Source organism: Lissotriton helveticus, chromosome 11 (genome assembly GCF_964261635.1).
Source record: "Lissotriton helveticus chromosome 11, aLisHel1.1, whole genome shotgun sequence".
Taxonomy (NCBI): domain Eukaryota; kingdom Metazoa; phylum Chordata; class Amphibia; order Caudata; family Salamandridae; genus Lissotriton; species Lissotriton helveticus.
The window spans coordinates 467536256-467553698 of record NC_136072.1 but is presented as its reverse complement, the minus strand read 5'-3'; the positions used below and the strand labels follow the sequence as shown (position 1 = coordinate 467553698).

General features: G+C 44.7%; 1 protein-coding gene across 1 annotated transcript in view; it reads right to left on the bottom strand.

Moving 5' to 3' along the window:
• The window catches only part of PROC (protein C, inactivator of coagulation factors Va and VIIIa), a 269683-nt gene that overhangs the window by 34268 nt on the left and 217972 nt on the right, over positions 1-17443 (bottom strand). The window contains exons 8-9 of the mRNA XM_078666037.1: positions 9329-9426; positions 1105-1219 (exon numbers count right to left, since the gene is read on the bottom strand). Coding sequence (XP_078522163.1) covers positions 1105-1219; positions 9329-9426 — 213 coding nt within the window. The remainder of the gene's footprint in view (positions 1-1104; positions 1220-9328; positions 9427-17443) is intronic.

Genomic DNA, 17443 nt, shown 5'->3' with positions numbered 1-17443 from the left:
AGACACACTACACCCCTACTACCCTCTTGCTGAATGGGCGTGGCTCATTTGCTACACTTTTTCTTTGTGTGACACTTCGATGTTTCACAATCCTTATGAGTTCAGTAAAGTAACATTGATGGCAGCACCCTCACTCTGAAAATTGTTACAGCATTACTGTGTTTGCCCCTCTGTGTGCCCAGTGGCATAGCAAGACCTTTGGCCGCCCCATGGCGGTTCCTGCTTTTGATGCGCCGCAACGACAGCAGGTAAGAAATGGGGGGGGGTTGCTGGCGATCGCTTCTTTTCTGCCCCGTGATGGTCGCAGGTAATAGCGGGGGGGGGGAAATCGCCAGCCCCACAACTCGTGTCGCCCCGGCCTGTTCGCCCCACCATTGCTACGCCACTGTGTGCCTATTGGTTATCCCGTTCTTCTATTTCAGAGACCCATTGACTGAGACTAAGATAATGCAGACCTGTGGATATTCAAAGTAAGCTACTGTAATTTCCTCCCAAGTACATAACCTAAGGTAAGGATGTGGTCTGTCGGATAGATTGGCGACTTTGGTGCTGGAAACCAGGGTTCGAGCCACAGGTCGCGTCCACATACTATGATTCTGGGCAAATCACTTAATATCCCCTTGCCTGAATGTGTAACATAACTGGTGCTCATGTAAAGCGCTCCCATACCTTAGGGTCGAGTTTGCGCTATATAAATCTGCATATAAAAAAAAAAACTCTCTCCATTTTTCCACCAGGCCTTATTGTGTTTTAGATACTTTCTGATAGCATACCATTGTAATCGGAAGCATTAGTCCAACTGGTTCAGTTTAAGTGAATGAAGACTGCAGCTCCCAGTATGCATTAGATAAAAAGCCTTGGCTGCAGTGTGGTGTCCTGGCGACAAGAAATACATTCAGCTTCGGTCTTTGTGTGCAGGAGGCAATGGGAGGGACCATAAGGACAGTACATGAGCTGCAAGAGTAACTAGTACGCCTGAAAAGGTAGACTTGAGACAGACAGGTAAAAGAGTGCAGTAAAGCAATTAAGCCCTGAGAAAAAGAGCATAGTGAAGAAGATGGTGCCATGGAAGAGAATATAAAGTCATCCTGGTCTTTTCCATACCCAGTCTCACCATGTACCTCCCACGATCCTCTACGCAGTGGGCCGCAGTGAGTACCCAGGATGGGTTAATGAGGACTCCCCCACACTTCATCTTCTTCTCAAACAGCAAAAGGGCCTGAAACAGAAAGAGGCAACAGAGAGATAGTAAAATGTTATCATGCATACAAGACAAAATATATAAGACGCCAAAAAAGGCGAGGAAAGGCTTAACTAAGGATCTTAGTGGGTGGGGGCACTCAAAAAGAGGCAGTGACCTACAACAGAGAGAACAGAGAGGAAAAGAGAATAAGATGATTTACAGAGGTTCTCTCCCTCTTTCTCAGAGATGTTCTCCTCACTGCATTCATAAGCACAGTCCTCAAACACTCAAGCACTAGCACCGCACTTTCTTTTAATATTATTTCCTGCTGGACTTTCTGTATTTCTGTTAAGTGTTGCTTTTGAATGGGATATTTAGAATGTTCCTGGAACACCCTGCCCACCCACCGAAGACAATCCCTGTGGCTGACCCAATTCAGGAAGGACCTTAAGACCTGGCTCTTTGACTGAACACCATAGCGCAGACGGCCCAGCAGCCGCCCCTCCCCCCTGCTCGGCTTGAGACCCTCATGGATGAGTAGCCGCGCTTTATAAACCCTGATTGGTTGATTGCTGTTCATGTTATGCCATAGAATCGGGGTCGAGCATACACAAGGCACAGGAAGCTGTGATGGACAAGGAACACAGGGTTTGCCCACAGCAAGAGATCTCACTCAGTGACGGCTTTGGGGTGGTGCGACCGGTGCTGCCGCATCGGCCGGGTGCCAAGTTCCGGGGGGCGCCATTTGCATGGAAGTGAGTGCTGTTACTAATTTTTATTTTCACAGGGTCTTGGAAACAAAAGATGACAAATGCTGCTGCTCACGCGCTGGCGGTGCGCATTGACAGGGCTTCCTTCCTTTGCTTTCGTTTTTTCATGTCTCAACAAAAAAGTGCACTTTTATTGCTAAACAATGACTGCTAAATTTCAAAAAGACAATTTCATTTTCGTTGGAAGCTGCTGTATCATCCTGTTGCTGCGCAAAGACAGGGCCCGCCGAGCAGGGGGAATAGCTGCATTCAATCTTGCAAATTTACCAGTTGTCTTTCACTTTACATGCGATTTCTCGATATGTTCAAACAGATCCCTTGATGCGTTTTTATTATTTTTAGATCCTTTTTTAATGTTCAAACCTGAGCTTCTTTCATGTTACAAAGAGAGCCGCTCCATCTCCAGGCATTTCGCCCCCTCCCTGATCTTTAACCTACTTCTTTGGACTTGATAACGGGGGAAGGAGTGCTGTAGCGCCGTTACATCATGCATCACAAACAACTTGCATCGTGACCACCCGTGCTCTGATGCCCAGTAACTCTGATCACCCTCTACTTGCACCTGAAGCATCCACCATCCCTCCCTCCTTGGCATTGTACCAGCCCGCCCCACCCACATCACTTGCATCCTTGCAGCACTCCTGGCTGAAGAAGAGTTCCCTTTCTCCTATAAAATACAACGAAAAAGGTATAGTTTCTTGGCGCAGTAGTGATTATTTATTTATTTATTTTTTACATTTGTATGGCGCACAGCTACCCAACAAGGGTTTCCCGGCGCCGATGGCAAAATTGAAGCGATAGAGAAGGTGGATTAAGACAAGGTGGATTATTTCTGGAAGAGCCAGGTCTTTAGGTGTTTTCTGAAGCTGACATAACTGTCTTCTTTGCGGATATGGAGAGGGAGTTTGTTCCAGAGCGTAGGCCCTAGGACAGAGAAGGATCTTCCTCCCATTCTCGCAAGCCTGTATTTCGGGGTAGAAAAATTTGCGGAAAATTGAGAGCGCAGCGCTCTTGCCGGAATGTAGGGGGTTGCAAGGGTTTGAAGATATTTAGGGGCGGTACCAGATTTGATCCTAAACATATAGCTCAGGGCTTTGAACCTAATGCGGCTCTCCACCCTGAGCCAATGTAGGTCTTTTAGATGGTTTGACACACTGGCTGAGTTCTGGACTAGTTGTAAGCGGTTAATGACAGCTTTGTTTGAGCCCTAAGTAGAGAATGTTGCCGTAGTCAATACGAGATGTGATAAGTGCATTGACTACGGACTTTTGAGTATCAAGGGGCAGCATCCACAGGATCTTTTTTAACCATTTCAAGATGGTGAAGCAAAGGCCAACCACTTTGTTAGCCTGCTGCTTCATGGACAAGGTGTTATCGATGGTAACCCCTAGATTTCTTACTTGGGTGGCAGGAGTGGGGATGGAACCAAGCTCGGAGGGCCAGTGAGTTGCGTTCCAAAGGTCTTTATTTTTCCCCAGGAGGAGGATTTCGGTCTTGTCTCCGTTCAACTTCAGCTGGTTTGTGGACATCCAGCTGAAGATGTTTTGAGACCTTGTTTAAGACGGGATGGGGTCAGTGGGTTTGATTCTGACAGGGAGAAGATGATTTGGGAATCATCTGCGTATGTCATGAGAGTAAGTCCAGATTCATCGGCTAGATCAGCCAGGGGCCTGAGGTAGAGATTAAAAAACAGAGGGCTCAGGATGGAGCCCTGCGGTACTCCGTGGGGGGCGCTAACCGATTCGGAGCAGGCTATTGAGGATGTAATTTGAAATGTTCTCTGTGACAAAAAAGACTCAATCCATTTTAGCGCATCCCCCCTGATGCCATTTCTCCCAAGTGTGTTCAGAAGTATGGAATGTGAGATGGTGTCGAAATCCGCACTCAAGTCTAATAAAATGAGTGCGACTGTCTGACCATCATCTAGGAGTTTCCTGATGTTTTCGGTTACTCCTAGCAGGGCTGTTTCAGTAGAGAAACCGGCCCTGAAACCAGACTGTGATGGATGAAGAAGGCAGTTATCTTCGGTAAAGAGGGTGAGGGCCGAGTGAATGTGCCTTTCCAGCAGTTTTGAAAAGATGGGGAGAAGTGAGATGGGCCGATAATTCGCGGGAAGTTCAGGTTTGGCCGTGGGTTTTTTTAGGAGTGGGCTGACCATAGCGTGTTTCCATATCGAAGGCACTGCGGAGAGCTGGAGGGAAGAATTTATAGTTTCTGCAATAATGGTCAGGGAGGGAACATCCAGTTTTTTTAGAACAGAAACAGGTACCGGATCACGGGGGGAGCCCGATTTAACCGTTTTAAGGGTGGAAATGAGTGATTCCACGGTAAAGGAAGGCCAAAATTCAATGGTGTTAATGTCACTCGGCCAGGAGGGGATTGTTTCTACAGGGTCGTGGATAGGAAGGTTGCTCCTAATACCTGAGATGATCTTCTCGATTTTCTCATTAAAAAAGGAGGCGAGATCTTGGCATTGGTTTTTGTCTAATGGACGAGCCGATGGAACCGTTTTTGCCCCTGCGAGGTCCTTTACTGTGTTAAATAGCATTTTCGCTTTGTTGGGCGCAGTATTGATGGTGTTGACCACATAAAGGGCTCGGGCTTTGGTACAGGCAGAGTGGTATTCGTTTCTGGCTTTGTGGTATATGATTTTCTTGTCATGAGCATAGTTTTTCCGCCATTTTCTTTCCAGGGTTTTGCATTTTGATTTAATGGTTTTCAGGGACTCATTAAACCAAGGAGCAGGGGGGCGGTGAGTATTACTTTTTACTTGGGATAGGGGAAGGCATTTTTCGACGGCATTTTCTAGCCAGGAGTGTGTGGCCAGAGCAATACTTTCTATGTCGGTGTCTGTTCCTGGAGGATGCCGTGCTAGAGTGAGGTTAAGTTCCCCCATATCGAGAAGTTTCCAATTTCTTATCGTAGATAAAGGCCAGGCAATGTTTGTTTTAGGAGGTGTTGGTAGTTTCAGACAGAAATGAATAAGGTGATGGTCTGACCAACAAATTGGGATCGTATCTAGCCAGTTGAGTTCAGGGATATTTGTGAAGATGGGATCTAGCAGATGCCCCGCTTTGTGGGTAGGTCCAGAGTTAAGTAGGGTTAAATTCAAAGCTGCTAGATCGTCAAGTAAATTGGTGCAAGCCGTATTTAAGGGGTCGTCAAAATGCAGATTAAGGTCTCCCAGAAGAGAGAAGTTTTTTGAGGCGAGGTAGAAGGGAGTAATGTAGTTCGCCAAATTTGCAGCCCAGGAGTTGGCATACCCGGGGGGCCTGTATATTAGAATGCCAGAGGCCGTAAAATTAGGGTTTAGGGTAATTTTGAAAGAGGCTGCTTCGCAATCGGGGATGTGGATGGGTTCTAGTGTGCATGTAATTTCTCGATTGAATATGATGGCGATTCCTCCTCCTATATGACCTTCTCTGTCTCTCCTGACTATAGCGTAGAAAGGGGGGAGGGCGGTTGCTATATCAGGGCCTGCGCTCTCATGCAGCCATGTTTCTGTTAGAAAGAGGGCGCTGGGTTTGTTGTCCAATAAAAGATTAAAGATGTCTAGTTTGTGCTGCGGTAAGGATCTGCAGTTAACGCTATAGAAGGAAAAGTCACGAGTCTTTGGTTTTGCTCGCAGCTTAGGTGTTGGCTTGCCGGGTTTGGGGTCAGGGTGGGGCTGGAAATTGGACAAGCTCAGGTTGCAATTACAGCACGAAGTGCTACTGGTGAGAGTAGGCCGTAGTACACTACAGTCTTTGTGTTTTAATGGGCGCAGGCTTTTCAGATATGCAGAGCTCATACCTGTGTGTTGCCGCACCAAAAGGGTATTGTTCCGTGCCCCATGCCCCGTACTGTCCCAGACGGGCCCAGACGGGCTGGTCTTAGGCTCGTCTTTGGCGCGGCTATGGCGCGGTCGCAGTGCGTATTCGCTGCGCGTCATAGAGAGCATCAGGTTTATGTAGAGGACGGGCTCTACAGCTCCGCCTCCATCCGCTCAGCCAATCTGTGCCTGCCTCGGCCTGGAAGCCGGAAGAAGGAACCTCCCTGCGCCCTCCACTCAAACAAGCCTAGCGCTTGCGGTGGACCGGGGCAGCAGGAGTGAAATAAGTGGAGAGTGAAGCAGTATTTAAAGAATTACATATTACATAGTACACAGTGCAAATTTGTAAAATCAATCGGCGCAGTGTATTTTAAAATAAAGGTCGCGCTTCTTAAACCAAAATCGTTTAGTGCGCGCTATTCAAAGGTGCAGATAAGAACAATTATTCAAAGGGCGCTGCAAATCGTATGTCATTCATACAGCCACACTAGTCAGCTCCAGTATCGTTTCACCAGTTATCTTCGCATCATGCGAGTGTCATCAGGGAGACTGGAAAGTTCAATGGGCGTATGTAGAGGACGGGCTCTACAGCTCCGCCTCTATCCGCTCAGCCAATCGGTGCCTGCCTCGGCCTGGAAGCCGGAAGAAGGAACCTCCCTGCGCCCTCCACTCAAACAAGCCTAGCGCTTGCGGTGGACCGGGGCAGCAGGAGTGAAATAAGTGGAGAGTGAAGCAGTATTTAAAGAATTACATATTACATAGTACACAGTGCAAATTTGTAAAATCAATCGGCGCAGTGTATTTTAAAATAAAGGTCGCGCTTCTTAAACCAAAATCGTTTAGTGCGCGCTATTCAAAGGTGCAGATAAGAACAATTATTCAAAGGGCGCTGCAAATCGTATGTCATTCATACAGCCACACTAGTCAGCTCCAGTATCGTTTCACCAGTTATCTTCGCATCATGCGAGTGTCATCAGTGATTGCCCAACCTTTTGCTGAATTAACTCTTCCTGAATTGAGGCCTATTAATGGATCCTTTAGTGAGTTGTGTTTTACCATGTCTAATACACTTAGTGGACCTGGACTCTGTCACGAAAGAGCATTAACACTCTGAGTTATCTTGAGGGAATTTGACCAGTGCCCTATCACACATGTAGCAAACATTTAGCTAAACGTAGTTCTGTGTTTTGCACATGTGAAAAGATTTCATGAACTTGCACTTTGAGGATTTCGCTTCAATAAAAAGAGCTATTTAATATTTTTTACCAGGATAAGTGTATAGTGGCCATGGCAACCACATGAGGCACTCTAGTCTACTCTTTTGGTTTTTCTGTGTCATTTGGTCTGGCTTCCTTAATTTTCTGCGTTATGGATTTAAAATTCTACCCCTTGAGTGTGGAATGAGAGAGATTTTACACCCTCGTGGTCTGGGAACTTGGAGAGCATTGCGAGATAGCTTAGCTGCCAGCTGCTATTATTATTACCATTATTTTTATAATAATAAATGGGTTTATAGCAGACACTGTAAAACTGCAACTTGTAGATTTAAAAATAGGGTCACTTATTACCCAGTAGGCTTTGTTTTACTAACATTAGAAGGATGAAAGTTTGAGCTACTAGGCTATATTATGGATCTCGTCCACAGTACAGCCTGTCATCCAACGCCACTAAGTGCTGCAATGGCCACCACCTGCGACCCAACCAAGGCCATCTCGGAATTAACTGCACAAACTTTTTGTGGCGCATCCCAGCCATGAGTGAGCTCCTGTAAGTTCAGGAGGAACCCTTTTGTATAGAATGTGTTTGCTGGCTTTACTTAATTAGATCACAAAGGTGGTGCATTAAAAAAAATCTTGCAGTGTCAAATCATCCACTAAAGAGATCTGTGTGTGCCCGGTGATTTTCAGAGCATAATAATATTGGCATGATAGGTCTAGTGGTTAATGTACTTGGTGAAGAGGACGGTGTTTTGTCTAGTGACAGTTTTCACTCCTCATAAAGTAGCATAGTCAGTTAAGGTGCCTCCCGCAAAGCACAACATGTAACATGCCTATCACAGATTTGTATTTATTTGTAGATAGGTCAGTGTGTTTTGTCATAGAGAAACTTTTGGTCACTAGCAGTTCATAAGTTACAATCCTTCGAATATAACACAGTGAGTTATGAACCACTGCATGCAAACTGCAAGGCGTGAGTTTAGAAAGTTCTTCTTTTACCTCAAGCTTTCCTCATTCTAAGGTAGTAAATACTGTCCTTTGGGTAGTGATACATTCTTATTAATATACACAACCCCAACCACTTTGTTATGTTCTGAAACCTGAGTTTGTCTTTTTCCACACTCAGCATTCATAGCATACAAAGCCTACCGCTCTCTGAATCCATTCCCTAAGCTCCTCGACATCCAAATCTGTCTTTCCAATATATGCCTCTTAGGCCATATCAAATATCTTCGTGAGCGGGCCAGTTAAATCCAGAAGTCTGTCCTGGCACATCCTTAGTCCCTTCTGTAAACTTTTTTAGGATCTAAACCTCCTTTACCAATTAACGCTATTATCTTTGCACCGAGTTTAAGAGTCATGCCAATTTTATTCGCTAAATTGGGTCTAGGACATTCTGAACGGAGCCTCATTCTTACATCCTTTGGAATCTGCTTTCTCAGCCACAATTGTAAGTATTCTGCCACAGGAGGAGCTGGGCTCCATTCTGGAGACAACAGATGTTTCAGTAACATTGGGTACGGGCTACATGTGACTACAACACCTTGTATCTTTTATTGTCTTATGCAACATTTCCTATACATTGATTTACACATGTATAAATCATTGTCTCAGCATAATACATGTGTGTGTCACATATTGTCCTCCGACACCCAACGTGGGATGAGTAGCACCAAAAAAGAAATTAAAGAATAAATGTAAGAAGGGGCTTTGAAGATATGATGGCACCCTTGGAGCGTGATGATGTGGGAACCCGGGCAGAAGTAGGTCATGAGAGGGGCGCCAACAAACCTTTTCGCACCAGGCACCACCAATCCTAAAGCCGGCCCTGATCTCACTGTAAAGATAAATGGAGTATGGAGGGCAAGGCTGGATGGGAGCACACCTGCACACAGGGATTGGTATAAAGTAGGACCTTGTATTTGTAAAGGTGTCCCTCCATTTTGGGTTTGTCTCGTGCAATACAGAATTTTGTGTTTTTGAAACCCCTGACACATGTTATGCCACAGAGCCCATCACCACTACTGAGGATACGAGTCCCATGGACTGCATGGCCCAGCAGAGGGGATGGTTGGACAGGGGTGATATGATCGCAGCTGATTCTACACCTGACATAGTTGCATGCTCAATTGTCCTAGCGCAGACTCCTACTGGTCAATCGTCACCTCAGAATTCTTCCCTCCTGAAAGTCTTTTTTTAGTGTCCATCACTTGTCACAGGTACCTCGTGCCTTTCAAGCACTGCTCCATTTATGAACTTCCTTTTACCTCCTTTCCTACCATGAGGCATCTGCTCAAGTGTAATCTTACCTTCCCAGTGACAAACTTTCCACAGACCTGTTCCTCACCTGCCAGGGGCTATCTCCTTTCTTCCCTTGTTTACCACCAATGAGTCGTGTTATGTTTATCGTCCTTGAAAACTTATCTCGTCCACACGCATACTCCACTAGAAAAAACAAACATAAGATGTGGCTCCTAGCTGCTTTGAGTGATGTAAGAAAACAACAAATACAATCAAAACAAGTATATATATGTGAGAGAACGTTTACTCCGTCCTCTAGCTCCCTCCCTGCTTCCTGTATAAGCTCTAAACAATTGGTACATCTGCCTTACCTTTGCTTTCATTTTCTTCTTGTTTCAATTCCATTTAATATATTCATGTATTCAAGCACACATTTGACATTTATAGGTGAGTGCATCCTTTAATATTAATTGCACATGTATAACATATACAGTGCTGGTTTACTGTAGGTTCTTAGGGCATCGATTGCACACATATATGTGATTTATAATTTGTAGTGTATTCTAGTAAATGTGCAACAGACTTCCCGTTGTAATTATTGCATTTGACATCAAAGAAAAAACGTATTTTGTCTTTCCGTAATGTGTTTTTAAGATTGTTACCTATGAGGAAAATAATGAGCCAAAGGAAATGTATGCTAATGTAATTGTTTTATATGAAAGAGGGCTATGTTAGTTTAATACTGTTTCAATCAAAATTTTAACTGAATTTTATACTGTATGTAATGAAAAAAAAATTTTTTTTTTTAACCAGCTTTTATGATTGTCTGATATAACAATCGAATAAAGCCTTATTTTGATTTGACGTGACATCATTCATCACAAAGTCTGGTATTTTTATAATAATCAGAAGAGAGTGTTTAAGATTAGCACAGACATATATTTGGGGGAAACATCTTAAGTTTTCCTTGTGACTGTTGAGTGAAATGGGCATTGCAAGCATCTTGAGTGAAGGCAAGGCCAGCTTTAGGGCAGTGCGACTTGTGTGACTGCACTGGATGCTGAACTGCGGAGGGGGTGCCGACCTCAAGGGGTGGGGGGGTACTGTGTTTAGCAATAACTTATGATTGGAGAGATGAGGGGAACTTATGTCCAGTGGTAGTGAGAGAATCCGAGGAGGCGGTCATGAGGTGTAGGGGTGCCAAAAATGATTGTCGCACAAGACGCCACCAGAGGCAAAGCGGCCCCGGAGAGAAACCCGTTGGCTCCCCGGAGGAGCCATTCGTTTTTCAGTATATTTCCAAGCTTGAGAAGCGCCTCAACTGAGACAGACAGTGATCGACAAAAAGCATAGAAGCTTAAACCAATTCTGTTATGCACTTTGAAAAAAAGTCACGAAAAAGTGTTTAACCCCTTCCGTGCTTGTGACGGAACCACTCAGTCACGAGCCACGGACGCGCAGTGCTAATGACGGAATGGTTCCGTCACGGCGCTGCCGCCCTGCCCATGCTGCAGGAATTCCGCGCCTGCGCGGCCGTTCTAATGAGCGGGCGGGGCCATGACGGAACCACTCCGTCACTAGCACAGCGCGCTCGTGACGGAGTGGTACCGTCACGAGCATGGCGGTGCCGCGCGGCCCCCACTCCCCCCCAGCGCCACGTCGGAATTGACGCCGCGGCCAATGGGTTAATCAAATTGATTGTTTTATTTTGTCCAGATTGAGCTTCAACAACTTAATCTCTACTTAAGTAGGAACTTCAGCCATCCACGGTGGTGAAGAATCAGTGGCTATTTTAAAGCAACATTAAGTTTGGATCTGTGTCTAAGCATCATACTTCTGATACTCTAGTAAATCATGTTTGTAAAGATACCCTAGTTGTTTAATGAAATATTAAACAAAAGGGGCAACAAAACAGACACACTTGGTGATTTCAATGTGGGGTGGGGTGGTGGGGTTGAATTTATAGGAATCCTTGGCTAACTGCTGGGTGGACCCGGAAAAAAATAAAGATTTACTTAGCAAGGCATCCCTTCCAAAGCTACCAATACCCACAGTTTTCCATCAGCAATCCATTTGTGGTCTCGGTAGTTAAGGTTAATGATAGGTCAACTATCCCAGTAGTTGCTGCCACTGTCCATAGTTAGAAATGGATCATTTATCACAAGGAATATAGCAGATTCTATCACTAAACCTGCTGTGAACCACACTAGATAACATTAATGAAACCCACCCACTTGAGACCTTCTATCTGAACATAGGTTACTTTTACCGTGCAGTACGAGCTGTTCTGCAATGACGCAGTACATGCGCGAACCAGAAGAGCAGGTCTGCTTCTTGAGAAGTGATTGTGCCAGAAATTCGTTAATGTCCTCCAGATATTAATCAACTATATCAAAGTTTTGTCATTTGAACAATTGGATCCATCTAGCTAAGTTGCATGTGTTCACATCAACTCATTCTCAAGCCAGAAGGGAGTTCAGTTGAGATTATATGATCTCCAGTTTTATTAGTATGATCAGACTGCATTGGCTCAGTCTGTCTATGGATATGGATAGCAGCAGTGGTGTGTACGATTGTATCTAAAAAATAACTGGTGAAACTTTCTGCCTTGCTAATTAGTTGGGTAAACTGTGATGGACATATAGTACTTTGATGATTCAAGCTGTACACCTTTCTCAATAGATCTGAAGGGAACCTATTTGCCAAGATAGCCTACTGGACAAATAAATGCATCATGATACTAAGACAACATGCTCATACCTTTGTTTGGCAGGTCCAAAGACCTGTTCTATTGGCATCCTTCAAGATCTCATGAAGCAACACACCTTCAACACACCTTCAGGCATAGATGCTTTCATATGGCTCTGAACTTTGTGGAATCCTCATGGCACTCAGGATCCTTCAAGCAGGGACCTAGGAAAAAGGGACATCCTCTTCAGGAGCCCCACTAAGCATATAATGTTGTTCCTCCATGCAAACACAGCTGCTGCTGTAATCCTGCAACGAATTGGGATAAAGAAAATGGTGTGCTCAAGGAGCCTCTTAGGCTGAGGCCTATGTAGGCGCTACTTACGTGAGCTGATGTCAGTTGCTTTTAAGGCTATCTGTGCCTTCAGACACTCAATACCAACAGTAAATTGACTTAGACCAGTGTGCAGATTCCTAGACTTGGGCTCTTATTAATGGGAGAGCCCAATTCCCAGAACAGAGAGGATGGGAGAGTCGGTGATGAATCTTCAGTTAAAGTCTCTGCCAGAAAGAGCTTTACTGAAGGTAAATAACTTTTTCTTCTGATAGAGACTTTTTTCCAGAGATTCCTCACCTTCTGAATAGATACCAGAGTATTACCCATTAGGAGATGGGTCTGTGTATTTCCTCAAACCATAAGGTCCTTTGGAAGCCAGCAGGCAAAAAGCCCTTCTTCCCCAACATGGCTGTCCAAAGCGCATTGCTTCATGAATGTATGGAGCAATTCCCATGTAGCCGCCTGGCAGATGTCTAGGACAGAAACCACTTGTAGTGGTAACATCTTTAGCACTAGTGGAATGGGCTTCCAGACCTTATGGAGGCTGTATTTTGGCCAAAGTGTAGCAGTTCTTGATGCAGAGTATGGTCCAATGAGAGGTGGCCCCCTTCTGATATGGTGATATGGTTGATATTAAGCTTGGGCATAGTGGGGCTATGCAGAGGGCCACGGAGTAGAAAGAAACTCTGTGAAACTCAGCGTAGCTCCGCTACGCCACCCACCTCCCATCCCCCCTAATAACAATTGATTTAAAATAAAATAAAAACACTTTCCCCCTTTCCATGCTCATGACGGCTCCACGCCGTCATGAGCGGCGTGTGCTCATGACGGCGTGGAGCCGTCATGCAACTGCCGCTCACCCACGCTCTGCCTACGCAGCACTAATTCCCCGCCTCTGCGGGCGAATTAGTGAGTGGGCGGGGTCATGACGGCTCCACGCCGTCATGAGCACACGCCGCCCGGGACTCATGACAGCGAGGAGCCGTCATGAGTAAGGGAGCGCCAAGCCCACCGCCTAGCCCCACCCGTGCCGCGGCCGAATTCGCACCGCTGCGAAAAGGTTAAAGTAAATAAAAGCACTTACTTGAGATGTGGCATCCCCGGGCTGCCCTCCTCCTCTTCATCGCCAGAAATGCGCATGCACGGATGCGTTCGCAAGTGCAGTTTTCCCATGGATGGCCATGAAGAGGAGGACAGCCTGAGGACGCTGCAGCTCAGGTAAGTGCTTTTGATTTACTTTAAAGTGTTTTAATTTCATTTTACATCAATTGTTAATAGGGGGAGGGAGATGGGTGGCGGCCAACTCCGATACGCCGCGGAGTGTGCGGAGATTCACCTCATAGGGCATTTGTAGAAATGTTTGCCTCTAGGCTCTTAATTAAGGAGTGAAAGATAAACTGGACCAGGCCATTGATCTCTGTGTATGTAGTGTCCTATGTGATGTTCCTTTGGGCCATCCAGCTAATACTGCTCTTAATTTTACCCAAAGGCATAAATGGGATCCAACATGTAAAAGATGATCTGTGCCTAATCTACACCTGAACCTATTTCAGTCAAGTGGGCACTACCAATCTACATTTTCCATATATTAATTGCCAGTTTGGTCGTTTTGCAATAGCTGTCCAAGTAAGAAAGCTGGCGGTGGGACCCTAATTTGGTGAGATATAATAGTATGAGATCATCTGGATATAGCAATACATTTATATGCTTCCCATCCGCTTTCAGTCGAAATAACTTAGCTCAAGAGAATACCTTCGAGCGATATGATACATATAAAGCAAAATGCAGAGCTGCTAAAATACACTTCTACTTTCAGCCAATCAGGCTGTCAATCCAGTCTGGGAGATGATCATTCATCCCCAGTTGTGCTTTGGCCAAAAATCATAAGAAAAACATTGGATAAGTTGTACTTAGCAATGGATGGAATTCCACAGGAATCATATTTGTCTCCCTTACTCTCTCCTCATATTCCTGCAACAAGAACTGCCCAAAAATGTTTACAGACCAAGGGCCTGATTTAGAGTTTGCTGGACAGGGTACTCTGTCGCAATAGAGATGGAGTACACTCGCCGCCAAACTGAAGTTTCGCCTGCCTCATTTAGAGGCGGGCAGAATTTAAGTATGTCAGCGATGCCCACAACTCTGCTTCTGTCAATTGACATACTCTTCCAAAGGTCCAATGGAGCAAGATCCGTTGGAGGTTGGCCATTTGTCCACACACCCTATTCAGAGTTGGAGGACAAATGGGCAGTTTTTACTTTCACACACCGCCATCCAAAACATAGCGTTAAGTAAAAGCAAATACATTTTAATGACCTCCTATACTACATTTTTGGTGTTTCCACCCGAAAGATTGACAAGTTGAAACCTTGTGAAATTCTCATGAATAAAACCAATTGGAAATTTCTGTGGGCATCGAATGCTGTGATGCAAATTTCCATGGATATTTCCCATTTCAAAGTGGACACTCAGCGTCCTAGTTTGAACATTATGAGAGTCCCGTATCCTAAATTTTCCATACCAGTGGTATGGGTAATTTCGGGAGTGGGAATCTGATGCAGTATTCCCAGGCCCAGTTTTAACGAGTTTCGGAGACGAAAAAAATAGGGGATAAGCTGCCCCGTTCTCCTCTTTAGGAAGTACCCATCCTATGTATTGCAAAGTCTTTCACAACAATAAGACATTTGTTGTCAGTGGGCCAACGGGATGTACTTCTTTTCTGACTTATTGATGTATGTTGATACATACTGTATGCTTCGATGGTGTTATGCGTGCAACCGATTAGTGCCCTCAACCCTGGGAGAGTATCAGCGCTGCACTGGAGGTATGGGACTTTAACCCACCAGACTAGATATACATATTGGTGCCTTGAGTCAGGTGGCAGGAAATTACCACATCGAATGTTGCTCCTTCTGAATCGGAGTAGGTAGTTTTTCCAACACCCGTTTTTTCCGAATGTGTGAGAACCATACCTGCTTCTTCTGGCTGTTAATTCCAGCAAAAAACATTCCATGAGTCTTGCCATTTTTTTTTACCCCACTCCCGCCACAAAAAATCTTTCCCTTCCCTTCCCTAGACCCCTTCACCCTCTGTCTCCCCCTACTGCACCAACCAAATCCAGCATACATTTACCACCTGCTCAGAGTAGGTATGTAATTGGAATTTCTGTATGGTTTTCCAACAGGAAAAATCAGACCCACATGCCAATTTCCCATTCGATGTTTTTTTTTTCATAATTTCACAGCACTGGCACACATTAATGGAAAAATCGTCTAGGAGTTTACCATTACCCCACTACTGTGCAAAATGTAATCAGCCCACTGAGTCTTGCTTTGAGTCCCACCTCAAAAATAGTTTTTTATCATTTATCCTTTATCTACTTTAATTTTTCCAAATAGCCTATATTTTTTTATACATTGTGCCCTCGGGCTGTGTTTTGTTCAACCTGTAACAAAACAAAAATAATATTACACTGCGTAATTAGGTCAACTGGTGACAAATTATATTGCAATACTTATAACTGGTTAAAAAGAAGGGGAAAAATACCACCTCTAAATCTAATCTTTGCTTAGTAGACCCTGGAAACAATAATCGGGTTACTGGATTGGGCCCTCTTAGTTTTCCTTTATTTGTAGTCTGCATAAAGCAGTACTAGGTCACATTTTCTTGCAGGAACTTCCAAGCGCCACCTTTCCGTTGTCTTCAGCTTGGCTTTTTGTGATTGCAGGTAAAGCTTGTGTTTCTACACTTGTGTCACAAAGATTTGCCAAACACTCCTTCTCGAGGACTTTTGGGCCGATGCCACATTGATCTAAAATTAATGTTGCCAACAGGTGTTTTCCTGAAAGCTCTTGCTCGCTGGACAAATCATGCCACGCCTTTCGTCTGACCATTCTAAGCCTCCCACTAGACTTCTAGGTTTCTGGTGCTCGTTTATGATTTGCTGAGATCCAGGTCGAATTCTCGGGCCAAACTAGAGGTTCTCATAAAGGCATGCACGAGTACATGGAGCATTGTCAGATCTCTCGCATGCAGCTTGTAATCTGCAGATTAGAATTCAAGGGAAGAACCATAACACTTATCAGATCTGTACTAAGCAACTGTTACTATTCAGTTGTAAATCATCTGCTTCAATGTCAATACATAGCGAACTTTGGTAGATATTTACTAAGATTTTGCGCTGTGTTTGCTTCACAAAAGTGACGCAAATCGGCGCAAAATCTTTTTTTTCCATATATGTACTTTCCAGCGCTAAACTTGGGTAGCGCTGGAAATAACAGAACAGTAATGCGAAGTAGCGCATAGATACTGGTTCTCATTTCTTTGCGCCATGGGGCGTACCAAGGTCGGAGTATGGGTTTTCCTATGCAACCACCCAAGGTTTCTCACGCTAAACCCAATTTACTAAATAAAGTAGATTGGGTTTAGCGTGAGAAAACAGCGTCCTTTTCAAGTAGGCGCAAGGAAGGAGAAATGCTTTAATTTCTCCTTCCTTTTCCGACTTTGCATGCCTGCTGCACTTGAGGCACGCATACAAAGTGGGAAAGCTTTGCATCTGTCTGGGCATCGTATTTTGTACAGGAGGAGTCATCACAAATTATCATACCTGAGAGGACCGAAAGGTACGTGGGTGTGATTGCAGTGACGGAACTAAAGATTTACGTTTTACCTAGAAATATTTAGAATGATATCATATTATGAATGCATGAAGTGCTTTCAGTGAAATGCTGTCATTCTTTCCACTGCAGTCTTTCACGATGAGAACAGTGCCAAACATGGGCACCCTCATTTAGGTAGCTGTAACCACCCTTTCTGAAACTGCTGCCCCCCCCCCCCCCCCACCCAATATGGGACCTTATGGCGGAGTGGTGGAGGCTTCAACGGAGGGATGATTGTCATGAGCCAACTTCCAGAAAGGCCAGTGAGGCAGCAGGAGATGTGGGTTGTGTTGCCATTATTTGTATAGCATTGCTGTCATGTGTGTTGTATTGTATTGTTTTATGCTCACTTTGGTTGTAGTTTATTATGTTGTGATGAGTTATGTTTTGGTTAGTGTTACATATGTATAGCACCAAACATGACCCAGGTATCTTCTCTGGTTTGCCCTATCTCTAATCTCACTTTATCAGCACAGTACAGTACTTGTCATAAACATCCGTAAAAACCATGTTGGTTTATTGTCCATATATCAGAGAA